This window comes from Microchirus variegatus, assembly GCF_963457635.1.
Source record: "Microchirus variegatus genome assembly, chromosome: 6".
NCBI classification, from domain to species: domain Eukaryota; kingdom Metazoa; phylum Chordata; class Actinopteri; order Pleuronectiformes; family Soleidae; genus Microchirus; species Microchirus variegatus.
Genome location: NC_139807.1, coordinates 5,791,542 through 5,816,370, shown reverse-complemented (window position 1 = coordinate 5,816,370; position 24,829 = coordinate 5,791,542). Strand labels below are relative to the sequence as shown.

The window sequence follows — 24,829 nt, the reverse complement described above, 5'->3', positions numbered from 1 at the left end:
CCTATTACTTTAATCATAGGTCTAGCACCTGCGCCTCATACATTATGATTACATTATGAACAAAAACACACAGGTGTAATAACGCTGCCAGATCTGCAAAGAATCAGGACAGAGGTTCGCTTACTACAACCCTCTAATGTTTCTTTGGACGACAACAACAAAGTGTATGAGCGCCCAGGAATCACCACAGTCACCGAGTATGTTCTATACGTGGCAAGGAAATAAAAATGTAAATAAAAAAATAAACACATACACATGTGTATAAACAAATAGTACAGTGCATGGCATTCTCAAAAATGGACCAGTTTGATTTCAGGCCAATGGCTGCAAACTGTTATGGCATCAACGCTCGTTTCTAGGGCTGACAAAGAACAAAAACAAGCCTAGGATAAATTACACATTCTCATCTAGTAATATGCATTTGGGTTTATAAAAAGTATATATATTTTAAGTGCAGGATAAGATGAGGTGTGGGACGGGGGTGAACATCAAAATAAACATTTACAATTTTATCTGTAAGATTCTGCTGTTTAAATCTTGAGGTGAAATGTGAGTTATACAGAAGGAAGCCTTCACTGAGGTCACTTTTCTATTTCTTTTCTTCTTTTTTTTTGGATCAAGCTTTTCAGAAACCAGACCCAACAACAGCTGCATTCAGACACTCTCAACTTAGTGTTAACTTCCAAAACTTTGAAGTTTGTCATCAAGAGCCAGAGAAATACTAGTGGTCAAGTGTGGCATTTAACCTTTTTTTTTTTTTTACAACAAGCGATTTGACATCTGGTAAAACTACCATTTTGGAGAGGGAATGTAAAGTTTAAGGCAAAAAAAAAACAAACATAGGAAACCCACACATGCACACAGATGTATTTACACATTAAGCTTCTACTGGGTTTGTCATTGGTCCAGTTCATTTCATGGACCAATTACTGATGTAATACTTCTGAAGTTTGCAGAGTGCCTGACTGGAATGTGCGGCCAAAAAGTTTTGAAGGTCACTGACGGACATTCTCCATGTAAAACACTGACTGACTGATGCTGTGCTACAAGGTCATGAGCACTGAAATGTTGGCCCTTGAATTGGGATGCCAAATAAACATCTGTACATGAGGGGAGTCAGGATGTGCTCAAAGTTCATACATAAATCTGATATGTGCTCACTGAAGACAAACAGGCATTGATATTTGAACAAAACCTTGTTGTTGGTGCATTTTCTGAGCTGCATGTGATATTTTGCCACGCAAGAGATATTACACAAATATCACCACAAACATTCAATCATGGCACATAGGGATTTTAACCATGAATTAAAAATGACTAAATCCATGGCCTTCCTTTATACTGTTTGTATTTTTGAAGTGACTCTTAGATAATCTGGGTTTGCAGCACATATTGTATAGCAGCTACTTAAGCTTGGATCGTTAAGGGACCAGATGAACCACGAGACATTACGGATGCAACGGAAAAAAATAAATTAAGATATTATTTTAAATAAACAGCATGCTTGAATGCCTAAACGCTGGCATATCTACTGGTTTCCCAAACTTCTGACGTATCGGTCTGTCACAGACTGCTATCTACTACAGCATATTCAAATAACCCCACACAGTCTCAAAAGCATTGCACTTTATCAATCCATATCCCAGGCCATCCATAGACAAACGGAGAACAAAATGAAGTATTTCCCGATGGTAATACTACTTAGTTTCTCATGAATATACACATCCTTCCTCCGCTACACCGTCCAACACATTCACGGACAGACTCGAACAGTGCAGCCCTTCACCTCATATTTCTGCCCCATCACTTTACTCAGCTTCATTTTGAGGATTTGGCACTTTGGAACCACTACAGAGGCTCCAGTGTTGGCAACAGTGTCCGCTCCGGTTTCCTGTACAGGGGCCCGGGGCTTTGGGTGGTTGAGTACCACCACAGGCTGGTTCAGGCCTGGTCTTTTCACCAGCTGGTCCACCTTCAGTGGCATCAGGTAAATAACTGCACAGTCCGTTACACTGGCCACAGGTAAATGAGTCTTGCATTTGGACATATGGAAATCTGATTCTTTCGGTCTTTTCCTGTTGTTTTCCCACACGCCTACCTGCACCCTTCTCAGCGAGACGGTGAGGAACTTTGAGGGAACGTCATGCTCACTTTTTGCAAATTGCCGTAGATCGGCTGTAGACACAGACGCATCCATGTGCGATTTTTTGATTTTGGAATCGGAGCCCTCATCAGGGGAACATTTTGGAGCAAGTGTTGGACTGCATTTACTATCATTGTCTGTTGGTGTACTGCTGTTCTTTTCCACCTTCACATGGATATGGTGGCTGGTCAGTACAGGATGGTGCTGGACACCCTTTTCCGGCTCTTCTACTTTTACAGAGTCGATGGACCACACTTTGACGTCAGAGGATTCCACTTTGGCAGCCACCTGAGCAGGCCTGGAGGTTGGTGCCTCTCTCATCTGCTCCGTGCCGTTTGTTATCTTGATGTGGTCTTGAGGGGAACCGTTGCTCTTGTCCATCACTATGCCACGCAGAGCCATCACCAGTGGCTGAAAGGAGGTTTGGCTCATTTGTTGACTTAATGAAAACACTGAAGAAATAACGGGAAAACTCTCAGGCTCCGTCACGTGTCTCTCTCCTGCTCTCTCACTACATCTGACATTATGGCTCCAAGCGGAGACCTTTGAATGTGCAGGATTAGAAAGTGCATGGCCATTAGTTGATGGCGGCTCATTTAAAGTCCTGTGTGCTGGAAAAGACTGACTTACAACAACACTATTTTTACCTGCCGAAACAGCTGGAGGTCTCACTTGGGCAGCAGTGGTCACGGGAACACTCAAAGGAGCAGGAGCTGATTTCAAACACGGCTGATTCAAGCTCACTGTTTTAAAATCAGTGTTTCTCCTGGGGTGGATCACTGTGGATTCCTGCCTCAAAGCTGCCAACGCATCTCGATGAATGCTCTTTGTGTCACTTGCCCTCTGGGGTGGAATACTCTTGGAATGTGCTGGAATGAAGTCTCTCCTGTCCTCCACTGTCCTGTTGTCTGGATGCAGGTTGTTAGACAGCCTGTTGGCAACCCTGGAGGAGATGCCTGAGGATGAAGATGCATTAAGATTCACAGGTTCTCTTTGTGCAACTCTGATCCCACTGGTTCCTTCACCAACAGGTTTGATGGTGATTTTGGGAACCTTACTTGGAATGACCGTGTTAGAATCCAAATTGATTATTTCTTGCGATATTCTCTTGAATCCACTCTTTTCGTTGCTCACTTGACTCGGGACGTTTTTGGAAACGGGAAGCTCTACATTCACTGTCTTTGTTTCAAACTGTCTCCTGTTAACAGTGCACCTTCCCATACTCCCAGTTTTCACTGTGCCGATCCGGTGATTTAGTGTTGAAGACAGTGGCTTTCCCAGTGCAGCGTTCTGAGAGACTGTGGTCCTCGCGTCTTTGATCACCGACTTGTTTTCCTGTTGCGAGACAAGCCTCAGTTTCAGTTCCTTTGTCCCGTTTACAGTTTTCACTTCAACAAGTTCAACCAAGCAGCCAGCAGGGATTGTGGCAGATACTTCTTCTGGCAGAGAAACCGTTAAAGCCCTGTTGTGCTGTATGGGTCCATTTAAAGGGGACGAATGTTCTGTATGTCCATTGGTGGCGTTTGAAACATTACAGTCTAGCGCTTTCACTCTTGGTTCATCTTTATTCAGTCTTACTACAGGTGCCCTCTGGACAGGAACTGACATCCGAACTGCAGGTCGAAATGAAGACGAATCAGCAGTGGACACACTTGATAAGGCACTGGAGACAGGCACGTGAGACGTTTTCACCACGTCAGGCTTAGCAGGTCCTTGACTGATGTTCTTATGGAGGCGGTCAATGTGCTTCACAAGGCACAGCCTTCGCATGTAGCCTTGTCCACAGTACTGACATTTGAACGGATAATTTGTAGTGTGCTGCTTCAGGTGAGCGTTCAGGTCGGCTTCGCTGTAGAACATTTTGTTGCAGTAGAAACAGTAAAACCGCGTCCCCATGTGCTCCAGCATGTGCTTCTCAAACGCTGCAATATCCTTGGAAGGAAATCCACATTTGCCACAGAACATCACATCCGACTCGCACCGCACACGATCCAGACCCAGATTCTGGTGTCCGCCGTTCACAGACGGCGGGACGCTGTGATAGCTGACGGGTTTCATGTTGTGCCGTGTTGTCAGGGGGTCATCTGGGTCAGCGGGGGGGGGGGGGGGGGGGGGGGGGGTCCCACAAATGCAAAAGCTGCAATCACGTTATTGTGTAAACATCCATCTCCGTCTGTCCTCCATTCGCCAGGGGAGTGAAGAGTGGGAAGATGGTGGACTGAAAACAGCGGTGTTTTGCCCCCCCTGGAAGAAGAAAAATGTGAGGGAAAAAACGCTTTATTGACATGTCTGTAAATGAACACAACACACACAGAGATTGAGGCCCATCGAATTCCCCGCCCCCCCCCCGCACACACTCGGTCGCTTTGATATACGCCTGCAGCCATATCCACTGCACAAAACGGGTTGTTTAATAAAGCTAACAGACAGTCTGAGCGGTTAACTAGTCTGCATTTATCCACCTCCTTTAACATTATTCCTCCTAGCCTCCTGTGAGCGCACAGGAAAGGCCCTACCTGACCACAGCGAAGGGTCGCAGACACGACGGCCCGTATTTCAGCTGGAAAACCTACAAAACAGACAAACCTCACACGCACGTACCTGCTCGGGGGACTCAGCACGGGCCGCTGTGATATGTTGTTTCAATGTTTTCGAGGCAGGAATCCCTTAAAAATCCTTTATTTGGACGTGATAGTAGTGCTTGTCAACACTACCAGCAAAGCCGTTTTTATTTTAGCTCAGAATTACCCCTCTGTGCTAGCGACGGACGGCGATTCCGGACATAGCTGCTGCCGCCTTCAAAATAAAATGTCAAAAAAAAAAAACACGACCGTTGAACCACAGCAATGTATCACATTCTCCCGTTTTATTGTAATAATATTGTGAATTTCAATTCCCTTATGAAAGTACGGAAGAGTATTCGGGCCACATGTAAAAAAATAAAAATATTCTGAGATCAAAGTCAGATTTCTGACTTAATTTCAATCTTTTTTTCCCCCCCTCAGATTTCTGACTTTTATCTCAATAATTCAGATTTTTCTCAGAATACTGATTTGTATCATCAATTCATGCTATTTTATTTTATTCTTTTTACATGTTGCCCTAATACTCTTCTGTGTGTATGGGCTTTGCGGCTACAAAACAACAAACTGTTTTTGTGAATGTTGTTAAGAGAAGGAACATTTGCTGCTGGTGAACTTCTACCGCTCTTCCATAGAGAGCCTGCTGCTGTACTGCATCACAATGTGGTACGCCAGCTGCACTGAAGCAGACAGGAAGGGTCTTCAGAGAGTCATCAACGCAGCACAGAGGATCATCGGCTGCACTCTCCCCTCCCTAAAGGACATTTACCACTCTCGCTGCCTGAACAGAGCGAGGAACATTGTTAAGGACAGTTCCCACCCCGGCTTTCATCTGTTCGACATGCTGCCCTCTGGCAGACGCTACAGGTGTGTCCGAGCTCGGACAAATAGACTTAAGGACAGCTTCTTCCCCAGAGCCATAACCACACTGAACATGGACATGCACTGACCATCCTACCTCTACCACATACTCTCACACATTCTGGCATGTGCAATACTCTACATTTCATGCTGAAATGCTTATTTATTTAATAATTTACTCCACACTAGGCAATACTTATATACTGTGCACTACTTATATTGTATATACAGATTTTTTATCCTGCTTAAATTACATTCCAAACTGTGCAATATCTATATTTTTAAATGGTACCCTGCTAAAATCACTTTCATACTGTGTAAATGTTTATATTTCTATTTTTATATACTGCAAAATTACATTTCACTCTGTGATATTTATATTCTATATGCTGCTAAAATCATATCTCTATTTATATTTCTATATTTCATATACTGTTAAAAAAAAAAAAAAAAATTACATTTCATACTGTGGAAATAGTCTTATTTATTATTTTTTATACCCTGCTATGGGTCACGTCTCATAGAAATGCACTTTTTATATTTAAACCCTGCTACAGACCTGCTATTTCATATTGTGCAATAAGAATTTGATGGCTGTATATCCTTTTAATGTAGTACGCTGCAACTGAAAACCCACCTCACGTTAACTAGGGTCACTTTTTCTTTTTAATGTCCTTGACCCATACTCTGGTTGTTGTTGTTGTTGTTGTTATTGTTCTTCGTTGTTAGCTGTATGCACTTTCAAGGTGAAGTCAAGTAAATCTCGTTGTACAACTTGTATAATGACAATAAAGGCATTCTATTCTATTTAATCTGAAATCTGTATGGATGTTATTTTCTTGATAGGTGATAGAATAGAATGTGATTGATTGTATATGTATATGTATATAATATAAACGTTTGTGTCATAATATAAGATTTCATATTGTTTCCTTTACATGCGAGAGCTATCAAGAATTTTTTTTTTAATTTTGCAGGTTTCTACTATGTATACATGTATTCATTGTAACGTGTTGTTGTTTTTGTATTATAATGTTTGTTATTTTATTATTTAGTAAGTGTACATATACATAATACATTTAGTAGACGACCAGCCAAAGCCACAGCTGCCCTAAATGAACAGTAATGGTAATTATCATATCGTTTGTATGTTTATATAACGGTTAATACACCATGTGAAAATGTAATTATTATTGTTGTTATAATCTATTAATTTTGAAATGTACTGTTTTACAAAAATATGACGAAAATGATGAATATACTGACTGTTTCATTGTTGTCTTCTTCAGTTTAACAAGTTCGGTTAATCAGTTTAACACGTCCTCCATTTTATGAAATGTGCCTTTAACAGTCTATCGTGTCAGTCGAGGGAAAAACACGTTCATGTATTTACACTCCAATGCAGCAGGTGGCAGTAGAGGGTGTTAACGCTCGTGCCAGCCGCTTAAGGTGGGGTGAAAAGTCAGACAAATGTAACGCCATGTCATTATATTATTTTGTGATTTTACGTTGTTAACCCTCTGGAACGTTCCCACCTCCCGCCAGCAATGTATAAACTACTATGTGCAGCTTTCTCAGTAATCCGTCAACACTGTGCTCTTGTTTTGACACGTACCGGAAGCTCGGGTGACTGTGTCTCCCGTTCACCCATGGATGCACCAGGAAGGTACCAGGAAGGCGTTGAAAGCGGTTGTAGTTGTGGTGAGAAAAAGACACCGCAGGCGTTATTATACCACAGTGAGGGTGAGACAGACAGACAGACAGAGAGGTGTCAACAAACAATTCATGCCGATTAAAATGTACTAAAACAAATAACATGCTGTTAATAAGAACCTGCAGACTGAAGCCCACTGTGTCAGTGTTTCTGGCTTTGCAGAGGTGAGTGATACACATGGTGCGAGACTTTTAGACACGTTTTGATGTTGTTAAATGTCACTAAATCATTCTTACACACTGAACCTGTTAGAGTTTATGTGTGTAAGTGTTTAAAACAATGACTGTTGTATGGAAATGGATGTAGACTTCCAGTTTGAAAAGTTAAGAAATTAGCAGTTAGCAACAAGGGGATGACCCCCACTGGTTGTGAAAAAAGAAAAACTACAGAACAATATTTAAATGTAATTTGATCTATAATATCAGGGAACATTTTCCTCAAGTCTTCTTTAATTTAAATTTGGTACAAAATTCTAAATTAGAATTTTTTGACTTAGATTTTTACAGTCTATGGTTGCAGTTTGCAGCCTCACCTTTAGATGTCACTAATTCTCACACACTGAACCTTTTAGGAATTATGAATTCAAATAATGAATAGTAGTAGTCATTTAATGTAATTAGAATGTTGTATGTCATGGTCTAATTTACAAAATTTGAAGACTTTTACTCCTTGTTTTTTTATTTTTTTATTTTTTTAATATACCGTCTATTATTGTAGTGTGCGGCCTCACCATTAGATGTCACTAATTCTCACACATTGGACCTTTTAGAGATTATGAATTAAAATAATGAATAGTAGGAGTCATTTAATGTGATTTGAAGTTTGTAAGTCATGGTCTGATTTACAAAATCTGAAGACTTTTACACCTTGTTTTTATTATATATACCGTTTATTATTGTAGTGTGCGGCCTCACCATTAGATGTCACTAATTCTCACACACTGGACCTTTTAGAAATTATGAATTCAAATAATAAATAGTAGTAGTCATTTAATGTGATTTGAATTTTGTAAGTCATGGTCTAATTTACAAAATTCTAAGACTTTTAGACCTAGATTTTTAAATGTACCGTCGATGGTTGCAGTTTTCCGGTCTCTCCATTAGATGTCACTATATAGATTCTCACACACTGGACCTATTCGGAATTATGAATTAATATTCTACGGAGTCATATTTGCACACACACACACACAAATTATAGATAGTGAACTTGACCTCTGCATTTACACCATCATTTTTTACACATTAGAAGTGACCATACATAAACCAGGCTCGGATGCCTTGCTCAGGGGCACCCCGGTCCTTAACCCGTCCTAGGATTTGAACCAGCAACAAGGCCAATTCCCTTTCTTCTTGGCAGTGTGTTGCCCTTGTATATGTTTTTAAAAAACATGCATCAAATGTTGATGTTACCATAGTCGAGGGGGAAGAAAAACATTTTTGCTTAGTCATGGTGTTGTGAGCTGAGTCATGCTAATTTATCATCTTTTAAAAGTGGTTGCCTAGCTAAAAAAAAAGTTAGACGCACAGCCTTACAATACGTTTGTAATCATTTCACCTATTACATAGTGCCTTCGTTTAAGTGCCCTGTTGTTTGTACGTTAAAATGTGCTTTAAATTTACCGAAAAGTTTCAAAAAATTATTATTGCAATTCACAATGACACAGCAGTGGGTTTTCATTGACCCTCCCATGGTCTGTACGTCACACACACACACACACATACACACAGTGTCAGCTTCCTGGTAATGGCAGTTTTAGTCCAGTTAACCAGACGAACACAGACTCGTCGCCGGTTTGAGTCGCTTCTCTCGTCCTTTTGCAGACAAACGGTGCTTCGACGCAGCAAAATGTCCTCAGACGCGACGACCCGCTTCGACTTCCTGGTTGTCGGCGGCGGCAGCGGAGGTTTGGCCGGAGCCCGGAGAGCGTCCGAGCTCGGAGCAAACGTCGCCGTGATCGAGGGTCACAAACTCGGAGGTACCTGCGTGAGTACCGGCCAAAAACAAACGCACCGCTGCTGTCCGAACACTTTACTAAACGTCAACGGCGTGGGACAAACATGCCTAAAATGTAGTTGGGTTTTTTTGTTTAATCTCAGATTAGTACATTTGAATGTGTATGTTATTGTCACATTTCTGTATATTAATCATACAAAACATGTTTGGTGTCGCCCAAAAAAAAGTTGTAGCAAATGTTGTATAGTGTTATGAAAACATGTCAGTGTCTGTAACATGTTTGTGACATTACAAAGTTAGTAATAATAATAATAATACTAACATTACAAAAACGTCAAAACAAACCCCAAAAAAGCAGCTTAAGCCAATAAGATGGTTAAAAATCATGAGCTGCTGCCTTGACTATAAATCAGGGGTCTTAAACTGGCGGCTCGGGGGCCACATGGGGGCCCCCCAATCGATTACATGTGGCCCCCATGTTAAAATGAACAGCTGCCAGCGAGGTGATAGAATATATAAATGTTTGCTAGCAATATTTTTTATAACAGTAATAATAAGACATTTGGTCATAATTATACCATTATTAAATGTATCATATACAACATTCAATTACATATATAAATAAGCTTCTTAGGGCCCGGGCCACGAATGGCAGTGGCCGAAACGGCTCCTGGCAGGAATTGAAATTACAGTTGTCCACACTATTATTTATGTAATTAAAAAAATAAATGTCTGTTTTTGATATTAATACATTAATTTTGCAGGCCCCCCCTGTGGCACTTCCAAAAAAATCACTAGGACTGCATACTGGCGATCAGTGTTTTTTCAAATCAGGAAAATTTTTATTTATTAAAAATATTCACATTTAAGAAGCTGGAAAAAGTCACCACATCAAAATAGTTGACGATAATTTCAGTCATTGCACAGTTCACTGTGGACAAAGCAAAGAAGCAAAGAGCAAAGAAACCAGAAGATATTCACATTGAAGAAGCTGAAACCTCTGTTATTATTGTGTAATAATAAAAGTGTTTTTTCATGTAATTATTGAAAAAACACTCAATCACTTAACAACTTAATCAACGATTATTTTGGTAATTGATCAGTCAAGTAATTGTTTTAGCCCTAGTCTTTATGTAAGTTTTAAGCTGTACATACTTAATCAAAACATTACATTTTCTTTTCTGTACAACATACAGTTACTGTTTGGTCACATTTACACTGAGCTAATTTGCTGCATTTGTATGTTTTTTCAGGTCAACGTTGGCTGCGTCCCAAAGAAGGTACATGATGATTGTCTTTTCTCTCCAGGCATAGTTTTAATATTTTGTGTTGCCCATGCGGTTAACTCCCGTACCTGTCGCTGTCTTCGCAGGTCATGTGGAACGCAGCGGTTCATGCTGAGTATCTCCATGACCACAGCGATTACGGCTTCGATGTGGACGTTGTCCGTTTCAAATGGGAGTAAGTTACCGTTTCTTCTCTTTGTCACTTTTTTTTTCTTTATTTCACTCACAATGAGCTCTTTTGTAACATGTTGGTTTCTTGTTCCTGGAACAAAGATGGATCCATTTCACTCACTTCCTAGTCTATGACATCTTTTGTTGCCTCACTCTAGTCTTTGTGAACAGCTTATTTCAGTCTAGGGAGAGAATGTTTAGATAAGACCATGGAAGGAGTGGCCGCATGCCTGTGACGATCTTTCTTCTGTTTGTGTTTGCAGAACTCTCAAGGCCAAAAGAGATGCTTATGTGAGTCGACTGAACCACATTTATCGCAGCAATCTTGACAAGGTAATTTCAAATTCATGTGTCTCAATCTTCTTTTTTCCACAACTCTCATTTCTAGACCAATAATTGACTTTCACATTCGAATGGATAACAAAAATAACGTCATATTCTCCTTTTTACAGGCTAAAATCCAATTCATTCAAGGTTTTGCCAAGTTCACAGATGACCCTGAGCCGACTGTGGAGGTCGGTGGGAAAAAGTACACAGCGCCGCACATCCTCATTGCCACTGGAGGGCAGCCTTCTGTTATGAGTGACGCTGAAGTTCCAGGTCAGACTCTATGCTTAGTTAAACAGCAATCGTCTTTGTGTTAAACACTATTTTTGTTTTATTTATCATTCTAAAAAGCTATTATTTAATAATTTCAGGGGCAAATCTCGGTATCACCAGCGATGGCTTTTTTGAACTTGAAACTCTGCCAAAGTAAGCTTATGTTATATTCTCTGTTCGTAGGGTTTATTGAAAACCATTTATTCGGAGCATTTGTGTATCTTAACTGAAGTGCTGTTTCCAACAGGCGCAGTGTGATTGTGGGTGCTGGTTATATCGCAGTGGAGATGGCAGGCATCCTCGCCACGCTGGGCTCCAAAACATCGCTCATTATCCGTCAAACGGGGGTAAGAAATCACAACACCAACTTTAAAAAAAACACTGAGCTTTGCGATTTTTCAGCAAATCATCATTTGCGCTCGTCTTTCTTATCTCTGTAGGTCCTGAGGAACTTTGACAGCTTCATCAGCGCAAACTGCACCAAAGAGCTGCAAAACTCCGGTATAGACATGTGGAAGTACTCGCAGGTGAAGTCCGTGAGTAAGACGGACAAGGGACTGGAGGTGACGCTCGTCACCAGAGACCCAGAAAAGAATAACGGTGAAGAGAAGATCAGCACCATCCAGGAAGTGGACTGTCTTCTGTGGGCCATCGGCAGGAAGCCAAACACCTCGGGCCTCAACATCGGCCAGACGGTAACTTGGCTGTTAGCGAGACGTTTTCAGCATTGAGTGTATCGTTAGTGTTTCGTCATAGGACCATCTCTGGTACGTTGCTTGTCAAAGGTGACAACATTAGAAGTTAACGATGGATTGAGGGGACAGTTGACAGCATTTTGAAGCCTTGCATATGTTTGATAATGCTGCTGTGGAGCATTTTTAGTCTGAACTTGCTGAAAACGTTGACGTAGTTGCTTGTATTCACTTAGTTTCTGGTAGCTGTGAAGTTTTTGTTTAACCTCAGTATCGGCCTTGTACAAGAAATCCCTGGCGTCTGTCTCCTCATTGTTAGTGCTTTGTGAAACTAAGTAAACAACCGGGCCCAGACATGCCCAGTGTACCTGAGTGGTCACACAGTATGAGTTTTTTGGTGTGCTAGTATGTACTTCTGATACAGAGCCCAAACTTTCACCTTCACACAAGTCGTTTTTATCTAAAATACTTTTATGTAATCAAATAAAAAACACAGTGGTGTGGATATAGACATTGATGGCAGCAGAGAGAAGTGAGTGATCGGATTGTCTATTAAAAGGAAGTAAAATCAAATAGGCTTTTTTAACTGATGCATAACTACCACATTAAGGGAAACACTAATATGAAGTGATATGACCTGTTATTGAGTATTTATGACCAACACCATAATTTTGTTGTTAAAACTAAGATTAATGTCACCACTGTGTTCAGCGAGGAACCGTTTTCCTGTGTATTCTGGTTCATATGAGCCTCTTCAGTCAGCATCGTGACTCACAAATTCATTCAAATGTGCACAAATTAATCTCCATGACATATTTCCAACTCGTTTTGCAGGGCGTGGATACAGATGCAAGAGGTCACATTGTTGTGGATGAGTTCCAGAACACTAATCGATCTGGGATCTACGCGTTAGGAGATGTTTGTGGCAAAGCTCTTCTCACACCCGGTAGGAAGATTCAAATCATTCTGCACACTTTAAAACCACACGTGTAGCAAGTACTAAATTTGAAAGCTGATGCTGAGGTTTTCTCTGATTAATTTTTGAATAAATTTTACATTGATTATGCAAAAAAATACAGTGTTATTCAAGTGGCCTGCAGCTCATTATTAAGTTATAATTAGTTCTCTGTTTTTTTTAACTAATGGATTCATTTTGCATCATAAATACCTTTTATATTGTGGACTATTTATCGTTCCATATCAAAATAAACACTTTTATTTTGAAATTATGTGAAATATCATCATGAATATTATTTATTTTTTCTCAAAAAGTTGCACTTTTTTTTCACTTGACTGGCCCCATACTGACTAAACTAGACACTCAGTGGCCCCCAGGTATTTTGATTTTGAAACCCATGTTTTATTTAGTCAAAAAACTAAATATTAAACAATACTGGCTCCCTTAGATTTAGAATTAGTAAAGTAATTTCTCACAAAATACTGAAGATTGAAACACTTGGGATTAGGATTAGTTTGAGATCATTTGTAGGCAGATTAAATGTTTTTTATGCCATTTATATGAATTTGGTTTATTCATTATGTCGTATGTGTGGGCAGTTGCCATTGCTGCAGGCAGAAAGCTGGCACACAGGCTGTTTGAGGGCAAGGAGGACTCCAAGTTGGACTACTCCAGTATACCCACAGTGGTGTTCAGCCACCCACCCATCGGTACAGTGGGCCTCACAGAAGGTGAGATCGTGGCTTGGTTCCTCAAACCGATCAATGGACTATCAAAAAGGCTCATGGAAGCGTCATATTTTTCTCATAAATGTTTGTGTTTGTGTTTGTGGAACAGAGGAGGCCATCAGCTCTTGGGGAAAGGAGAATTTGAAGATCTACAAGACTTCTTTCACTCCAATGTATCACGCCATCACAACCAGGAAGAGTCAGTGCATAATGAAGCTGGTGTGTGTGGGCAAGGAGGAGAAGGTAGGAGTCGCCTGTTCTCCACATAACAGCAACTATAAAGAGAAACTGTTAAACCTTAACACATCAGAAAGGGTGTCCATATGTTTGCCTCTTGTACACAACAGCAATGAAAAATACAGAATTTGACTTGTCTTGTGTCCTCAGGTGGTGGGCCTGCACATGCAGGGCCTGGGTTGTGACGAGATGCTGCAGGGCTTTTCTGTGGCCATCAAAATGGGCGCTACCAAAGCAGACTTCGACAAGACTATTGCCATTCACCCCACCTCATCTGAAGAATTTGTCACCATGCGTTAATGCAAACATTCCTCATCGCTCTCACTACAGCTTGACAAAATACCTGTATACTTCCATTTTCTTCATTTGTGAACACTGAATCCTATATTTCTAAATGGACCAAGAGTCATGGCCTCCTTGAACTGTAAATTTGAGTGATTGTGAAATTGTGAAGTGGTGGATCTGCCGGTATTGTTGTCAAGTGAATGGGAAGTCAGAAGACCTTCCTTATATTGTGTTATGTGTTTTGTGATTTGTCATGTTTGAACACTGCTGCTTCTTGTGGCCCCTATTTACTACCAATGAAAGGTCATAATATATCTAATGCACTGTTTTCAAGATTCAATAAACCTGGCAGGTTTTTCTTACTTATCTAAAAATCTTTTATCCTCTTGTGTTCGACTTGGCTTTTTGTTGTTTTAACTGTGTGGTATGTTGCTATGGCTATCCCACAACTGCCCCTCCCTTTCTGAGTGGGTTGGGAATTTTGCAATGATTTAAGTATGTGGACAGAGGGAGCTGTGACACCTGGTTAAATTCAGTACAAGTGTCTATAAAGATACTTAAAAGTCTTTTAAAACATCTTGATATTTATACATGAGTATGTGCAGTCTGTGAGGGCTTTACAGACACTTTAAATATCTAAATATAGTCTATTATGAACACTTTATCTTTGTGTTTAGTCATGGAACAAAGGTGACCCTTTCGCAGCGGTTTATCTAATCTCGCGATATGAGTTAACGTTCTAATGAAACGTGATCGCAACCCATGACGGTCTCACGAGAACAGCGGCAACGTCAGTTACGTGTGTGTCACTGGTCACGAAAGCTGAATTACCCTCGATTTATCAACAAGAATGAAGTCGCGGGCAAGTTATAATCGCATATTTGCACTCCAGAGCAGAAGGCGGTGGCCTTGCGTCTAATACTTGTTCTACACCGTTAAAATTCGAAGAAGAAGAAGGAGGAAAAAAAAGGTCACGTGTGCGTGTGTTTATAGCCGAGTATTACCCATAGATTTGGTCATAGATTCACAAAATGGACTCATACGATGCGGGACATTCTTCACAAACATAAGGTAATGTTTTTTTCCGAATAACTTTATCTTGCGCTACACAATAGTCGGTGACAGGTGTTTTTTTGAGTAAGTTAAATTGTTAAAAACGGCACTTGTTAGTTGCGGCGGCTAACGATGTTAGCATACTGAGCTAGGTAGCTGTAGCAGCGTCTGAGGCGTCATTAGCCGAGCAGCAGCGGGACAGATTTCAGGTACAGAGTTTAGTGTCAGCCGTGTTGAATGTCCGAATTTGCTTGTTGTCGTGTTAACGTGTCTGTTTTATGGTGCTGTCAGGTGTGGAGAGGCGAGGTATGAACCGTCTCTGAGTGACATGCGAACTCATGCTAACGCGGCACAGTGACCGGCGGCTGTTTGTGACTCTGTCCAGCAAGTTCTTGCTCTTCGGAGCCGAGCTCCGACACCGCGAGGATGTTCCCGAGCCTGGCCCATAGACCGTGGCATGTCTTCTGCAGGGTCTCCATACAGAACAGGGCGTTCCTGTCACAGCGGTGCCCGACGTTTCCCCAGCTGTGTCACGGTGAGGACGCTCACATCCAGCGGCTACAAGACCTGAGCTACACATTTGTGACACACTATGTGATGCTATTACCCTGCTAAAGTTATTACGTTTTTATAGTGCATACTTTTTTTTATAATTGACGACCAATTCAACATCTTATGGTCGTCAAATGTCTATGTTTGGAATTGGAACATTGCACTGAATTATCTCTTAATAACAGTGATTTATCAAGAGATTCACCAGAAATGACAGTCATGTTTAGTATAGCCGCAGCAAGTAATCATTTAGAACCGTGAATGAACAATTACATAATTTAACAAACAAAAGCAACTTCTGATTTGAGCTTTTGAAATGCAAAGCTCTGGTTTCTCTGTTATGACTGTAAATTGAACAAAATTGTAAATCTTATGATTTAGAAAGCATGGTTATGAGCAGCTTAGGCTTTTAGAACATGTGACAAAGATTTTTTCTCAGTGTTTGTTGTTTTGTTGACTGTGATTTAGCATGTAATGGCTAGTTAATTTTATTTAGTTATTTAAAAAAAAAATATTATTATTAATCACCAATTATCGATTCACTGAAGTTGAGTGTTGTGTCTGACAGGATGGCAGAGCAGAGGTGTACACTGTCTGTGGTTCAGCCTTCCAGACTGTCGAGTTGCTTCTTTAGGACTGAGCAAAGTGCAATACTACTCTACCTCCTCTGGCGACAGCAAAGATGGTCCTCCGAAATCCACATCAGATGGTGCTCCATCAGCAGAAAAGATCTTGTCCAGTGCTGCAAAAACTCCATTAGGTAACAAAGATCTGTTGGTTAGTTCTGATGGTACTACACCAAATTACCGTAAAATAATATTTTATTTACAATTTTTGCTTCTTTCTATCTCTTTATGATTGTCTCCCTGTGTAGGTTTCACACCGCAGGGCTTGACTAAAGCTGAGCAAATTCAAGTGAAAGGTATTGAACAATGCTTTGTACTTTCACACTGAGGGTAGGATTTTCGGGCTTGCCTCATTTTCCCTCTGTTTTTCTATGCAGTTCGGGCAGTGCTGAAAAAAAGGGAATATGGAGCCAAGTACACTCAGAACAACTTTATCACAGTAGTCAGAGCCATGAATGAGTTCTGCCTCAAACCAAGGTAATACATGTGAAGTTTAATGTGAATGGAAACGCTGTAATGTCAGTGCCTAGATGAATGAAGAATATTAAATACTGTTTGCATGCACAGTTTAATTTCTGAGGAGAAAATCCACTTGGCTGTAGGTATCTCTCAAAAGCGTTTCCAAGTGGTGAGGTGGATGTTTCGTACCTGCTGTGCATGTTAATCGCGATGCAAATTAGACGGAGCATGGCTCTTGTGGTTGCTGTGTTGTCCGTCAAAAGACGCCACCGCAGTATTATTTTTTCGGCAACAGTACTGCAGTTTATAAGTCGTCTCCTTCTACTTCCGGGTCAAAAACCGGGGACTAAACAGTGACCAATCCTGTCTCCAGTCTCCTAAGCAAATACATGCAGAAGTAATTGGATTATGAATCGCATTATCCATTATTTAGTTGGACTAACGTGTTTGCATAACAGTAAAAAATATTGTCTTAATCCGACTAAAATTGGACCACTGTCTCTTTAGGTTTGCTAAGATGCAGACAGCCTTCAACCGTAGAACACATTCCTGTAGTTGATCAGTAAACATGCTGCTTATATTAACTAATGAACGACTGGCGAACATCATTTAACCAAAGTCTTCCTGCATCTTTGTTCCTCACCCCCTCTGCTCATGTGTTCACAGCGATCTGGAGCATCTCCGCAAGATCAGAAGACGCAGCCCCCACGAAGACACAGAGGCTTTCACTGTCTTCTTGCGGTCGGACGTTGAGGCCAAGTTAGTTCTGATTGACCTCTACCCGCACACAGAATACATATTCCATACTGTTATTCCTTAAATCAACACTTTCCACTGCTGTTTACCTTTTATTACTCTTTGTGATTATCAGAGCACTGGACGTTTGGGGAAGCCACGAAGCTTTAGCCCGAGAGAAAAATGTCAGGAAAGAGGTGGAGAGAGAGTATCACGAAAGTATGTCTCTTTTCTTCTCTTCTCTTTCTGGCTGCATGCACCTCGTTGTGAACGTGATTAAACATTTAGAGAAACATGTCACAAAGTCAGATTTTGATGTGGATTATGCTAAACTGAGGTAATTGGATGTATGCATGAGTGTATGTTGTTTCAATCCCATCCAATTCCAGGCCACGTCAACTCACTGACCTTGACTGTCATTGTAGTGACGGTCAATGTTTTTGTGCAGCTTAATTTCACCTAAACCCCCCCCCCCCATATTTTCCTTTTGCTAAACCCTTTAAATTTGTTACTTACGACAACAAGAACAATCGAAACAAGGTACAAATTCTCCTTCCTTGAAAAATATCTCCAAATATTGATCAGCTAATTATTTTATTGTCTAGTAATTGCAGCAGAAATGCTATATATTTTCCTTACCGCATTGTTATATAATGTCAGATTATAGTGTGTGTGTTTTTTGCCCCACCCCCGTTTTTGTTTTTTTTGGCGAATTGTATCATTTGTATTTCATTCTCTGATCTCCAGACATTTTTCGCAATCAGCAATTGCTGAAAGAATACAAAGACTTCTGGGGAAACACAAAGGTGATGACTTTTGTTTCTTCCCTGTCAGTTTGGTTTTTTTTGATTATGTGATGAAGTCGCCCTAAGTGTTTTTTTTTTAAATGTGAAAGGGAAAGTAGTGAGGTGGGTGGTCGTGTTTTGTGCTCTAATTACAGCAGGTGGTTTTTGTATGTGACCTTTGTCCCTGTTGCAGAGGTCACTGCTACTGTATGACAATGGCATTGTCTGCTGACATTCGTGGACGTTCCATTCTATATAGGCTGCAGTTATTTCTGTGTTCCTCTGACATGTCATGGTTATAGCCTTTACCCTGCTGGCTTGTTTATGCTGGCTTGAAATTCCCAACATCATAACTATTAATTAATTCCAGGCCCAAAGGGACTAAATTAGGACTTTTGCACAGTACAGTTTTACACTCAATAGTCATGCAAAAATGTTTTTGTTTCATATGCATATTGCTCTTTTCATTTTGTCAATGCAGAGTTTATTCAGTCTGAATTTGCACATTTGCTCCACATTTTAATTGTCACGTTTCCTTGTTTCCTAAAGCCTCGATCAGGCGGCCAACGGGCAACATTTCTGCAAGGACCAGGGAAGGTGGTTATGGTCGCTATTTGCATGTAAGTTTTGTAATCCTCACACCAGTTTGCCTGAGTGCTTTTTACTGAGCTTTAGCTGTGACACACACATAGTGGGGGAGGTATTGGATTAGCGAGAAAGACAAGTTAACGATTTTTAAACTTGAATTGGGAACCGTGTCAGACTTCATCTCACATGAGGTCTTGTGGCCTGTCGGATTAGGATGATTGCGTTAGTGGACATGTGCAGTCACATGAACAGCAGACGAAGACACACATGACTTCGTTAGTGAAGATCACATTTCAGGAGATGCCAGGTCTGTCTGTAAGAGCTGTGAATGGTTTTTCACAAATTTGAATCAAAAAAGAAAAAAAATTGTTAGTGTAAAAAAAAAAGTGTTAAAAATTTAGTTGTTTTCAGTGCAGATTAGGCTACATTCGCTTTTTGTATATGGTCCTCGATCAGATTTGTCTTTTGTTTATTAGTATCCGACATTTGCTATTGCACTCAAGCATCTTTTATATCCAACGTCCACAAACAACTTAGAATATAATCATATTGTACAACAATAAAACACAAACGCACATTCTTTTACAGCATTCTCAGTGATGAAACTTATCACAGCTAACCTCTAAACTTTACCATATCCCTAACCTAAAGTTTATTCTCTAATCCTATCCATAAAACCAAATCCTATTACATGCGTGTACACACACAAGCTCCTGGTGTTACATTACTGTAATTAATGGTTCAATTTGATGTCTCTGACATTGTTTACTAAAACTCAAGATATAAGATGCTGCCTTTCTTGATACACCTAGGAAGTTAATGACATTCGTGCATAGCTCTGTACATAACCATTAATCTGATCACATCTGGGCATGTACATAAATCAGAGAGAGAAAAAAATCTGAAGCTGCTCTGAACCGCTCTTAAAACATGAAATGTTTCTGATAACAAAACCCTGACTGCTCCATCCTCTCGTTTTCCTTTGTCCTCAGCAATGGGCTGAACTTCTTCTTTAAGCTCCTGGCTTGGGTCTACACCGGCTCTGCCAGCATGTTCTCTGAGGCCATCCACTCTCTGGCCGACACCTGCAACCAGGGTCTGCTCGCCCTGGGAATCAGCCAGTCCGTACGCAATCCGGACGCTGGGCACCCGTAAGCACCACACCTTACTTTTTTTCACTACTGGAAAGACGATGAGTAGTCTGTATTGTCTACTAGGGCGGAGCAATGAGATGGTGCAATTGTCAAATTGTAAAAAGCTGCAATTTATTTCTTCTATTTTTGATGGTTCACATGTAGCCCCTTTAATAAACACAAATAATATAGAGATGCTTTTTGTGTGTGTTTTTCAGGTACGGATTCTCCAACATGCGTTACATTGCCTCCCTCATCAGTGGTGTGGGCATTTTTATGATGGGAGCTGGCCTCTCGTGGTATCACGGTATCATGGGACTGCTGCACCCAGAGCCCATTCAGTCGTTGTTATGGGTGAGTGTGTGTGTGGGGGCCGGCTCTGGTCTATCGGAGAACATCTTTGACGGATAGTAATGATATTTGTTTTTTGTGTTACAGGCTTACTTTATTTTGGCGGGTTCTCTGGTGTCTGAAGGAGGTGAGTTATCCAAGATGAACTAACTGACTTTTGATGTACTGAATGGGCGTGTGCAGAGTTTTAATGTCTTTGTTTGTTTGTTTTCCTTTCTCAGCCACGCTACTTGTAGCCGTCAATGAGATAAAGAGAAGTGCCCTCCAGCATGGGCTGTCTTTTTATGAATACGGTAAGAACAACACAGAATTCTTTGTGACATTAATACCTGCAATGCTGTGTCAACGAGGAGTTATCTGTAATGGTCACGTTTCAGATTACTAAGGTGCAGGAGGCATGAACTGAATTCTAATTGAGTTGAATTACATGTGGCATTGTTTTTGAACGACCTTTGCATATAACAAGATGGCTGTTAAACATTTTTTTCCTCTGTGCCAGAAGTTGCTCATGCTTTGTTGAAAGAAATATACATCCAACAGCTCAGGACACAATTCTAACAAAAATCCTTGAGTCTTGAAACGTGGACACAAATTGTTTGCTATTCCAGGCGTGACTGTGTCCTTGTGTTGTTTTGTTATGTGCAGTGATGCAGAGTCGAGACCCCAGTACTAACGTTGTGCTGCTGGAGGATGCTGCTGCTGTTATAGGAGTCATCTTGGCTGCTGGCTGCATGGGACTCACCTCACTCACAGGTAAGATCTTTATGTTAAATCTATACCCACTGGCCACTTTATTAGGTACACAATAAATCTTTTGCTGCTGTAGCTTTACTGTCAATTCAGACCAAACAATTACGCCACATTGACTGTCACTTAAATGCTCTTGCTTCCTCACTCTGATGGTCTCATTCTCATTTCTAAACTTCTTTATTCGTCGTGCGTTTTCTCAGGTAACCCGTACTACGACAGCTTGGGCTCTCTCGGCGTGGGCACGCTGCTGGGCACCGTCTCAGCCTTCCTCATCTACACCAACACAGAGGCTTTGCTGGGACGTTCCATACAGCCCGAACGTGTACAGAAGCTTACAGAGTTCCTGGAGAACGACCCAGCTGTAAGGTAGATAAACACACACATGCTGTCACGGCTATAAAACAGGGACAGCTTTCAACGGGGATTAATGCCTCTGTCACAACATGACCGGGTAAACAGGTCAACACTTTATATTAGAGTAATCATTAATTATATTATTAAGTAGCTACATGTAAAAAATATTATCATATCATCATAATATGCGCCTTGCGGCTGGCAATTTCTGTTTACTTTGGGGGAAAGGGGAGTAAATGTAGCTCTTTGTCTCTCGGGTTTGTGAAACTCAAACTGCCTTACCCCAATCTTTTTAATTTACCCGTTTTAAACTATTTGCATATTTTCATATATTCACATTTATTGTTATAAACTCACGTTTTCTTTTATTGCGTGCAGAGCCATCCACGATGTGAAAGCCACTGACATAGGACTAAGTAAAGTGCGCTTCAAGGCTGAAGTGGACTTTGACGGCCGAGTTGTGACGCGCTCGTATCTGGAAAAACAAGACATTGACCAAATCCTTAATGTAAGTGTTTTTTTCTGAAGTCCAGACATTTCTACATATTCTGCTGACAAAAGCATCGGTGTCTCTTTCTATGTGGTTGTGACTTAAACCAAGGTTTCCTCTTTCACTTTTGAAGTTTGATGGTAAACATTTGTTCAAGAACTCTACAAAGTACTAAAGAAAACCATCTTTTTAATACAAACCTCCTGTATTCATATCATTTATAAAAACGTTGTATTTAGGCTGAAATTCACACGTGAACACTTTGTTGACAATGTTGATGTTTGTGCTTCTGCTGAGGTTGAACAATCTGCCCAAACACTATCAGACGTCTCTCTCTTCTTTACCTTGAAGAATCACTTCGAGACTCCTCTCTATTGAGAGCACGTACTCTACGAACACTTACTGTGCACTCTGGGGTGCACCGCTTTGCCTGACCTCCTGCAGTTACACACATTTAGCACTTAATACTCACTTCACTTTACTGCACCGAACGCATTGGATGAACATCTAACATCGACCGAATATTCTGTATTTGGAAGCAAAGTTTAACAGCATTATTGTATGGAAGGAAAATGAATGAAATCAGGTTGTCTCTACAGGAAATCCAGCTGGTCAAGACTCCTGAGGAGCTGGAGAACTTCATGCTGAAACACGGGGAGAACATCATTGACACTCTGGGAGCCGAAGTGGACCGTTTAGAGAAAGAACTCAAGGTACTGAAACATAAACCTGAAAACACTTGATTTTGTTGGAATTTTGTTTGCATATCAACGTTGTACTTTTAAGCATTGTCGGATACGTGCACATCTTCTTCCACTTTGCTCCTTTCACAGCACCGTAACCCAGAGGTTCGCCACGTAGATTTGGAGATACTGTAAATCCTCCCTGGCGTCTGCTGGGGGACACTTCCCGGTCTATGAGAGGGGGAGGAAGGAAGGAGTCCACCTTCACAATCTGCGACAGCCTTGAAACAAGCATCTGTCTCTGCACAAGTCATCATGTCCTACTGTTAAATAGTCTACAACCTCCGTTCCTAAAAGACAAGATCTGTTACTTCATCTTCAGTTAGCTACCACTCGAAGTTCAACCTCACGCATTCAGTGTGGGTGCGTCTCAGACTGAGAGGACTGTTAGTCGTCTCCCTGGATTTTAAGAGAAGTGTAAAAACTTTGCATCGCTTTGAACTCGTGTTCCTCCATGAATGTGTCTGGATGTGGTGGAAATGTGTTGAAATCTAAACCAACAAGGACCAGTAATCACGCATTAGACTTTATCTGACATTAAGCTTGAACTACACTAACAAGGTTCTCTTCATTAGAACAAAGGAAACCTGAGAGCTACCTATTTGTGCTGAACTATTTAATTACTAGACGATATTAGATTTGTTTTTCTTTTCTTTTTAATGTAAGAAGTGAGGTGCTGACAGAATTTACGATGAATAGATTTTATTGCCGTTACAGGAAAAAGTATGCAAAGTTGTTGAGATTTAATTTGTGTAATAGAGGTAAGGACTGAACTGATGTTTAATACAGAAGCACTCCAACGACGAGCGTCTCAGCTTATGCAGAAACAAACAAAAAAAAAATGGAAGGTAAAAGTTAAAAGTCAAACTAACCTAACTGTTAAATGAACACGTAGTGGTCGTCTTTATCTTTGCAGAAGTTGAAATCATCAGTCTTTCAATCCCTCATGACATACCTATGATATACAGCAGGCAGTTGAACGCAGATGTTCTCCAAATTTAGACGTCTGGTCGCTTTTTCCCTGGTTCTGGTCGGCTGCTGATCGACAGATTATTGAGTTAATGAAGGATGCGCTCTGTAAATAAGCAGCCAATGAACACAGTAAGAACTATAGCAGGCAAATGGACCCCCCTTTTAATCAATGAATGCCATTTTCCAGGGCGTCACAATATGTACCGTAAAACCAAAGTGTTTCTGCTGTTAAACACGCACACGATTCTGCTCTGGTTTCTAAAACATCAAACGACAACAACAACAACAAAAAAACTTAGCTAAACATCTCGCTCCAGGAGGTGGCCCCCTGAGTCATCTCAGTGTTACTGGAAAGGTGGACTTGTATTTTTGAAGGTGTGAATAATTTCATATTTACCTTTTGGGTACTACGATGTTGCCACTGCTGAAGGACTTGGAATAAATTTGAAGTAATTTATTAAATTATATTGCTTTCCCTCACTGTTACTGACGAATTTCTTTCTCCTGTTTTTGCACTCATAAGGTTTTAGGTGTGAATGTCAGTTCGACTTTTGTCAGATTGGGGTTTTTGGACGCATGTAGGTCTGCTTGGCGTCCTCTTTGTGGCCACAGGGGCCCGAGGCAGCCACGTTGTTTGCGTACGTGTTGGTGCTTTGGTTGTTTTCTGTGTTGACCTTGTGATAAGATGATGGTGACCTGTGTGCCGGTTGTACCTTGGCTCTCAGCTCCAGCTCTCTCCATTATTTGTCTGTGGGGCCATCCACAGGAGATTCCCCTTTTTTAGACATCGTGGTTGGATAATATAGCCTAAGGGGCCCTTTAATGACATTACATACAGTAATAGCCTGTGTTATATGACTGAGAGGCCAGATTAAGCTATATCACATGATATAACCTTCGTTATTTGACTGAGGGGCCCCTGTCAAGGCATCAGTCGTAGATAACATAGCATAAGGGGCCCTTTAAAGACATCACATACAGTAATCGCCAGTGTTATTCGGCTGAGGGGCCCCTTTAAGACATCA

General features: G+C 40.9%; 3 protein-coding genes across 4 annotated transcripts; 2 read left to right on the top strand and 1 right to left on the bottom strand.

The window, feature by feature from the left end:
- Positions 1–1,753: 1,753 nt before the first annotated feature.
- znf518b (zinc finger protein 518B) lies at positions 1,754–4,201 on the bottom strand (the record flags this gene model as incomplete). The annotated part of the gene is made up of 1 exon (XM_083891406.1): positions 1,754–4,201. One exon carries the CDS (start codon positions 4,199–4,201, stop codon positions 1,754–1,756), a length of 2,448 nt encoding a protein of 815 aa, XP_083747532.1.
- Positions 4,202–7,402: 3,201 nt separating this feature from the next.
- On the top strand, positions 7,403–14,391 carry gsr (glutathione reductase; the record flags this gene model as incomplete). Its single annotated transcript, XM_083891535.1, has 13 exons — positions 7,403–7,464; positions 9,124–9,286; positions 10,510–10,536; positions 10,629–10,717; positions 10,977–11,046; positions 11,166–11,313; positions 11,412–11,466; positions 11,561–11,660; positions 11,754–12,008; positions 12,840–12,951; positions 13,563–13,694; positions 13,801–13,934; positions 14,079–14,391. The coding sequence occupies 13 exons, from the start codon at positions 7,403–7,405 to the stop codon at positions 14,226–14,228; spliced, it is 1,497 nt and encodes a 498-aa protein (XP_083747661.1). The 3' UTR covers positions 14,229–14,391.
- Positions 14,392–15,103: 712 nt separating this feature from the next.
- slc30a9 (solute carrier family 30 member 9) lies at positions 15,104–24,231 on the top strand. Of its 2 annotated transcripts, none has more exons than XM_083891198.1 (18): positions 15,104–15,284; positions 15,558–15,801; positions 16,387–16,578; positions 16,693–16,740; positions 16,822–16,921; positions 17,570–17,662; positions 17,775–17,857; positions 18,386–18,444; positions 18,973–19,043; positions 20,004–20,162; positions 20,363–20,498; positions 20,583–20,622; positions 20,717–20,788; positions 21,141–21,248; positions 21,446–21,611; positions 21,978–22,107; positions 22,689–22,802; positions 22,923–24,231. In XM_083891198.1, exons 2-18 carry the CDS (start codon positions 15,693–15,695, stop codon positions 22,965–22,967), a joined length of 1,725 nt encoding a protein of 574 aa, XP_083747324.1. In that variant the 5' UTR covers positions 15,104–15,284; positions 15,558–15,692; the 3' UTR covers positions 22,968–24,231. The 2 variants fall into 2 exon arrangements, with proteins under 2 accessions (XP_083747324.1, XP_083747323.1); XM_083891197.1 differs by having other exon boundaries at positions 15,104–15,475.
- Positions 24,232–24,829: the final 598 nt, after the last annotated feature.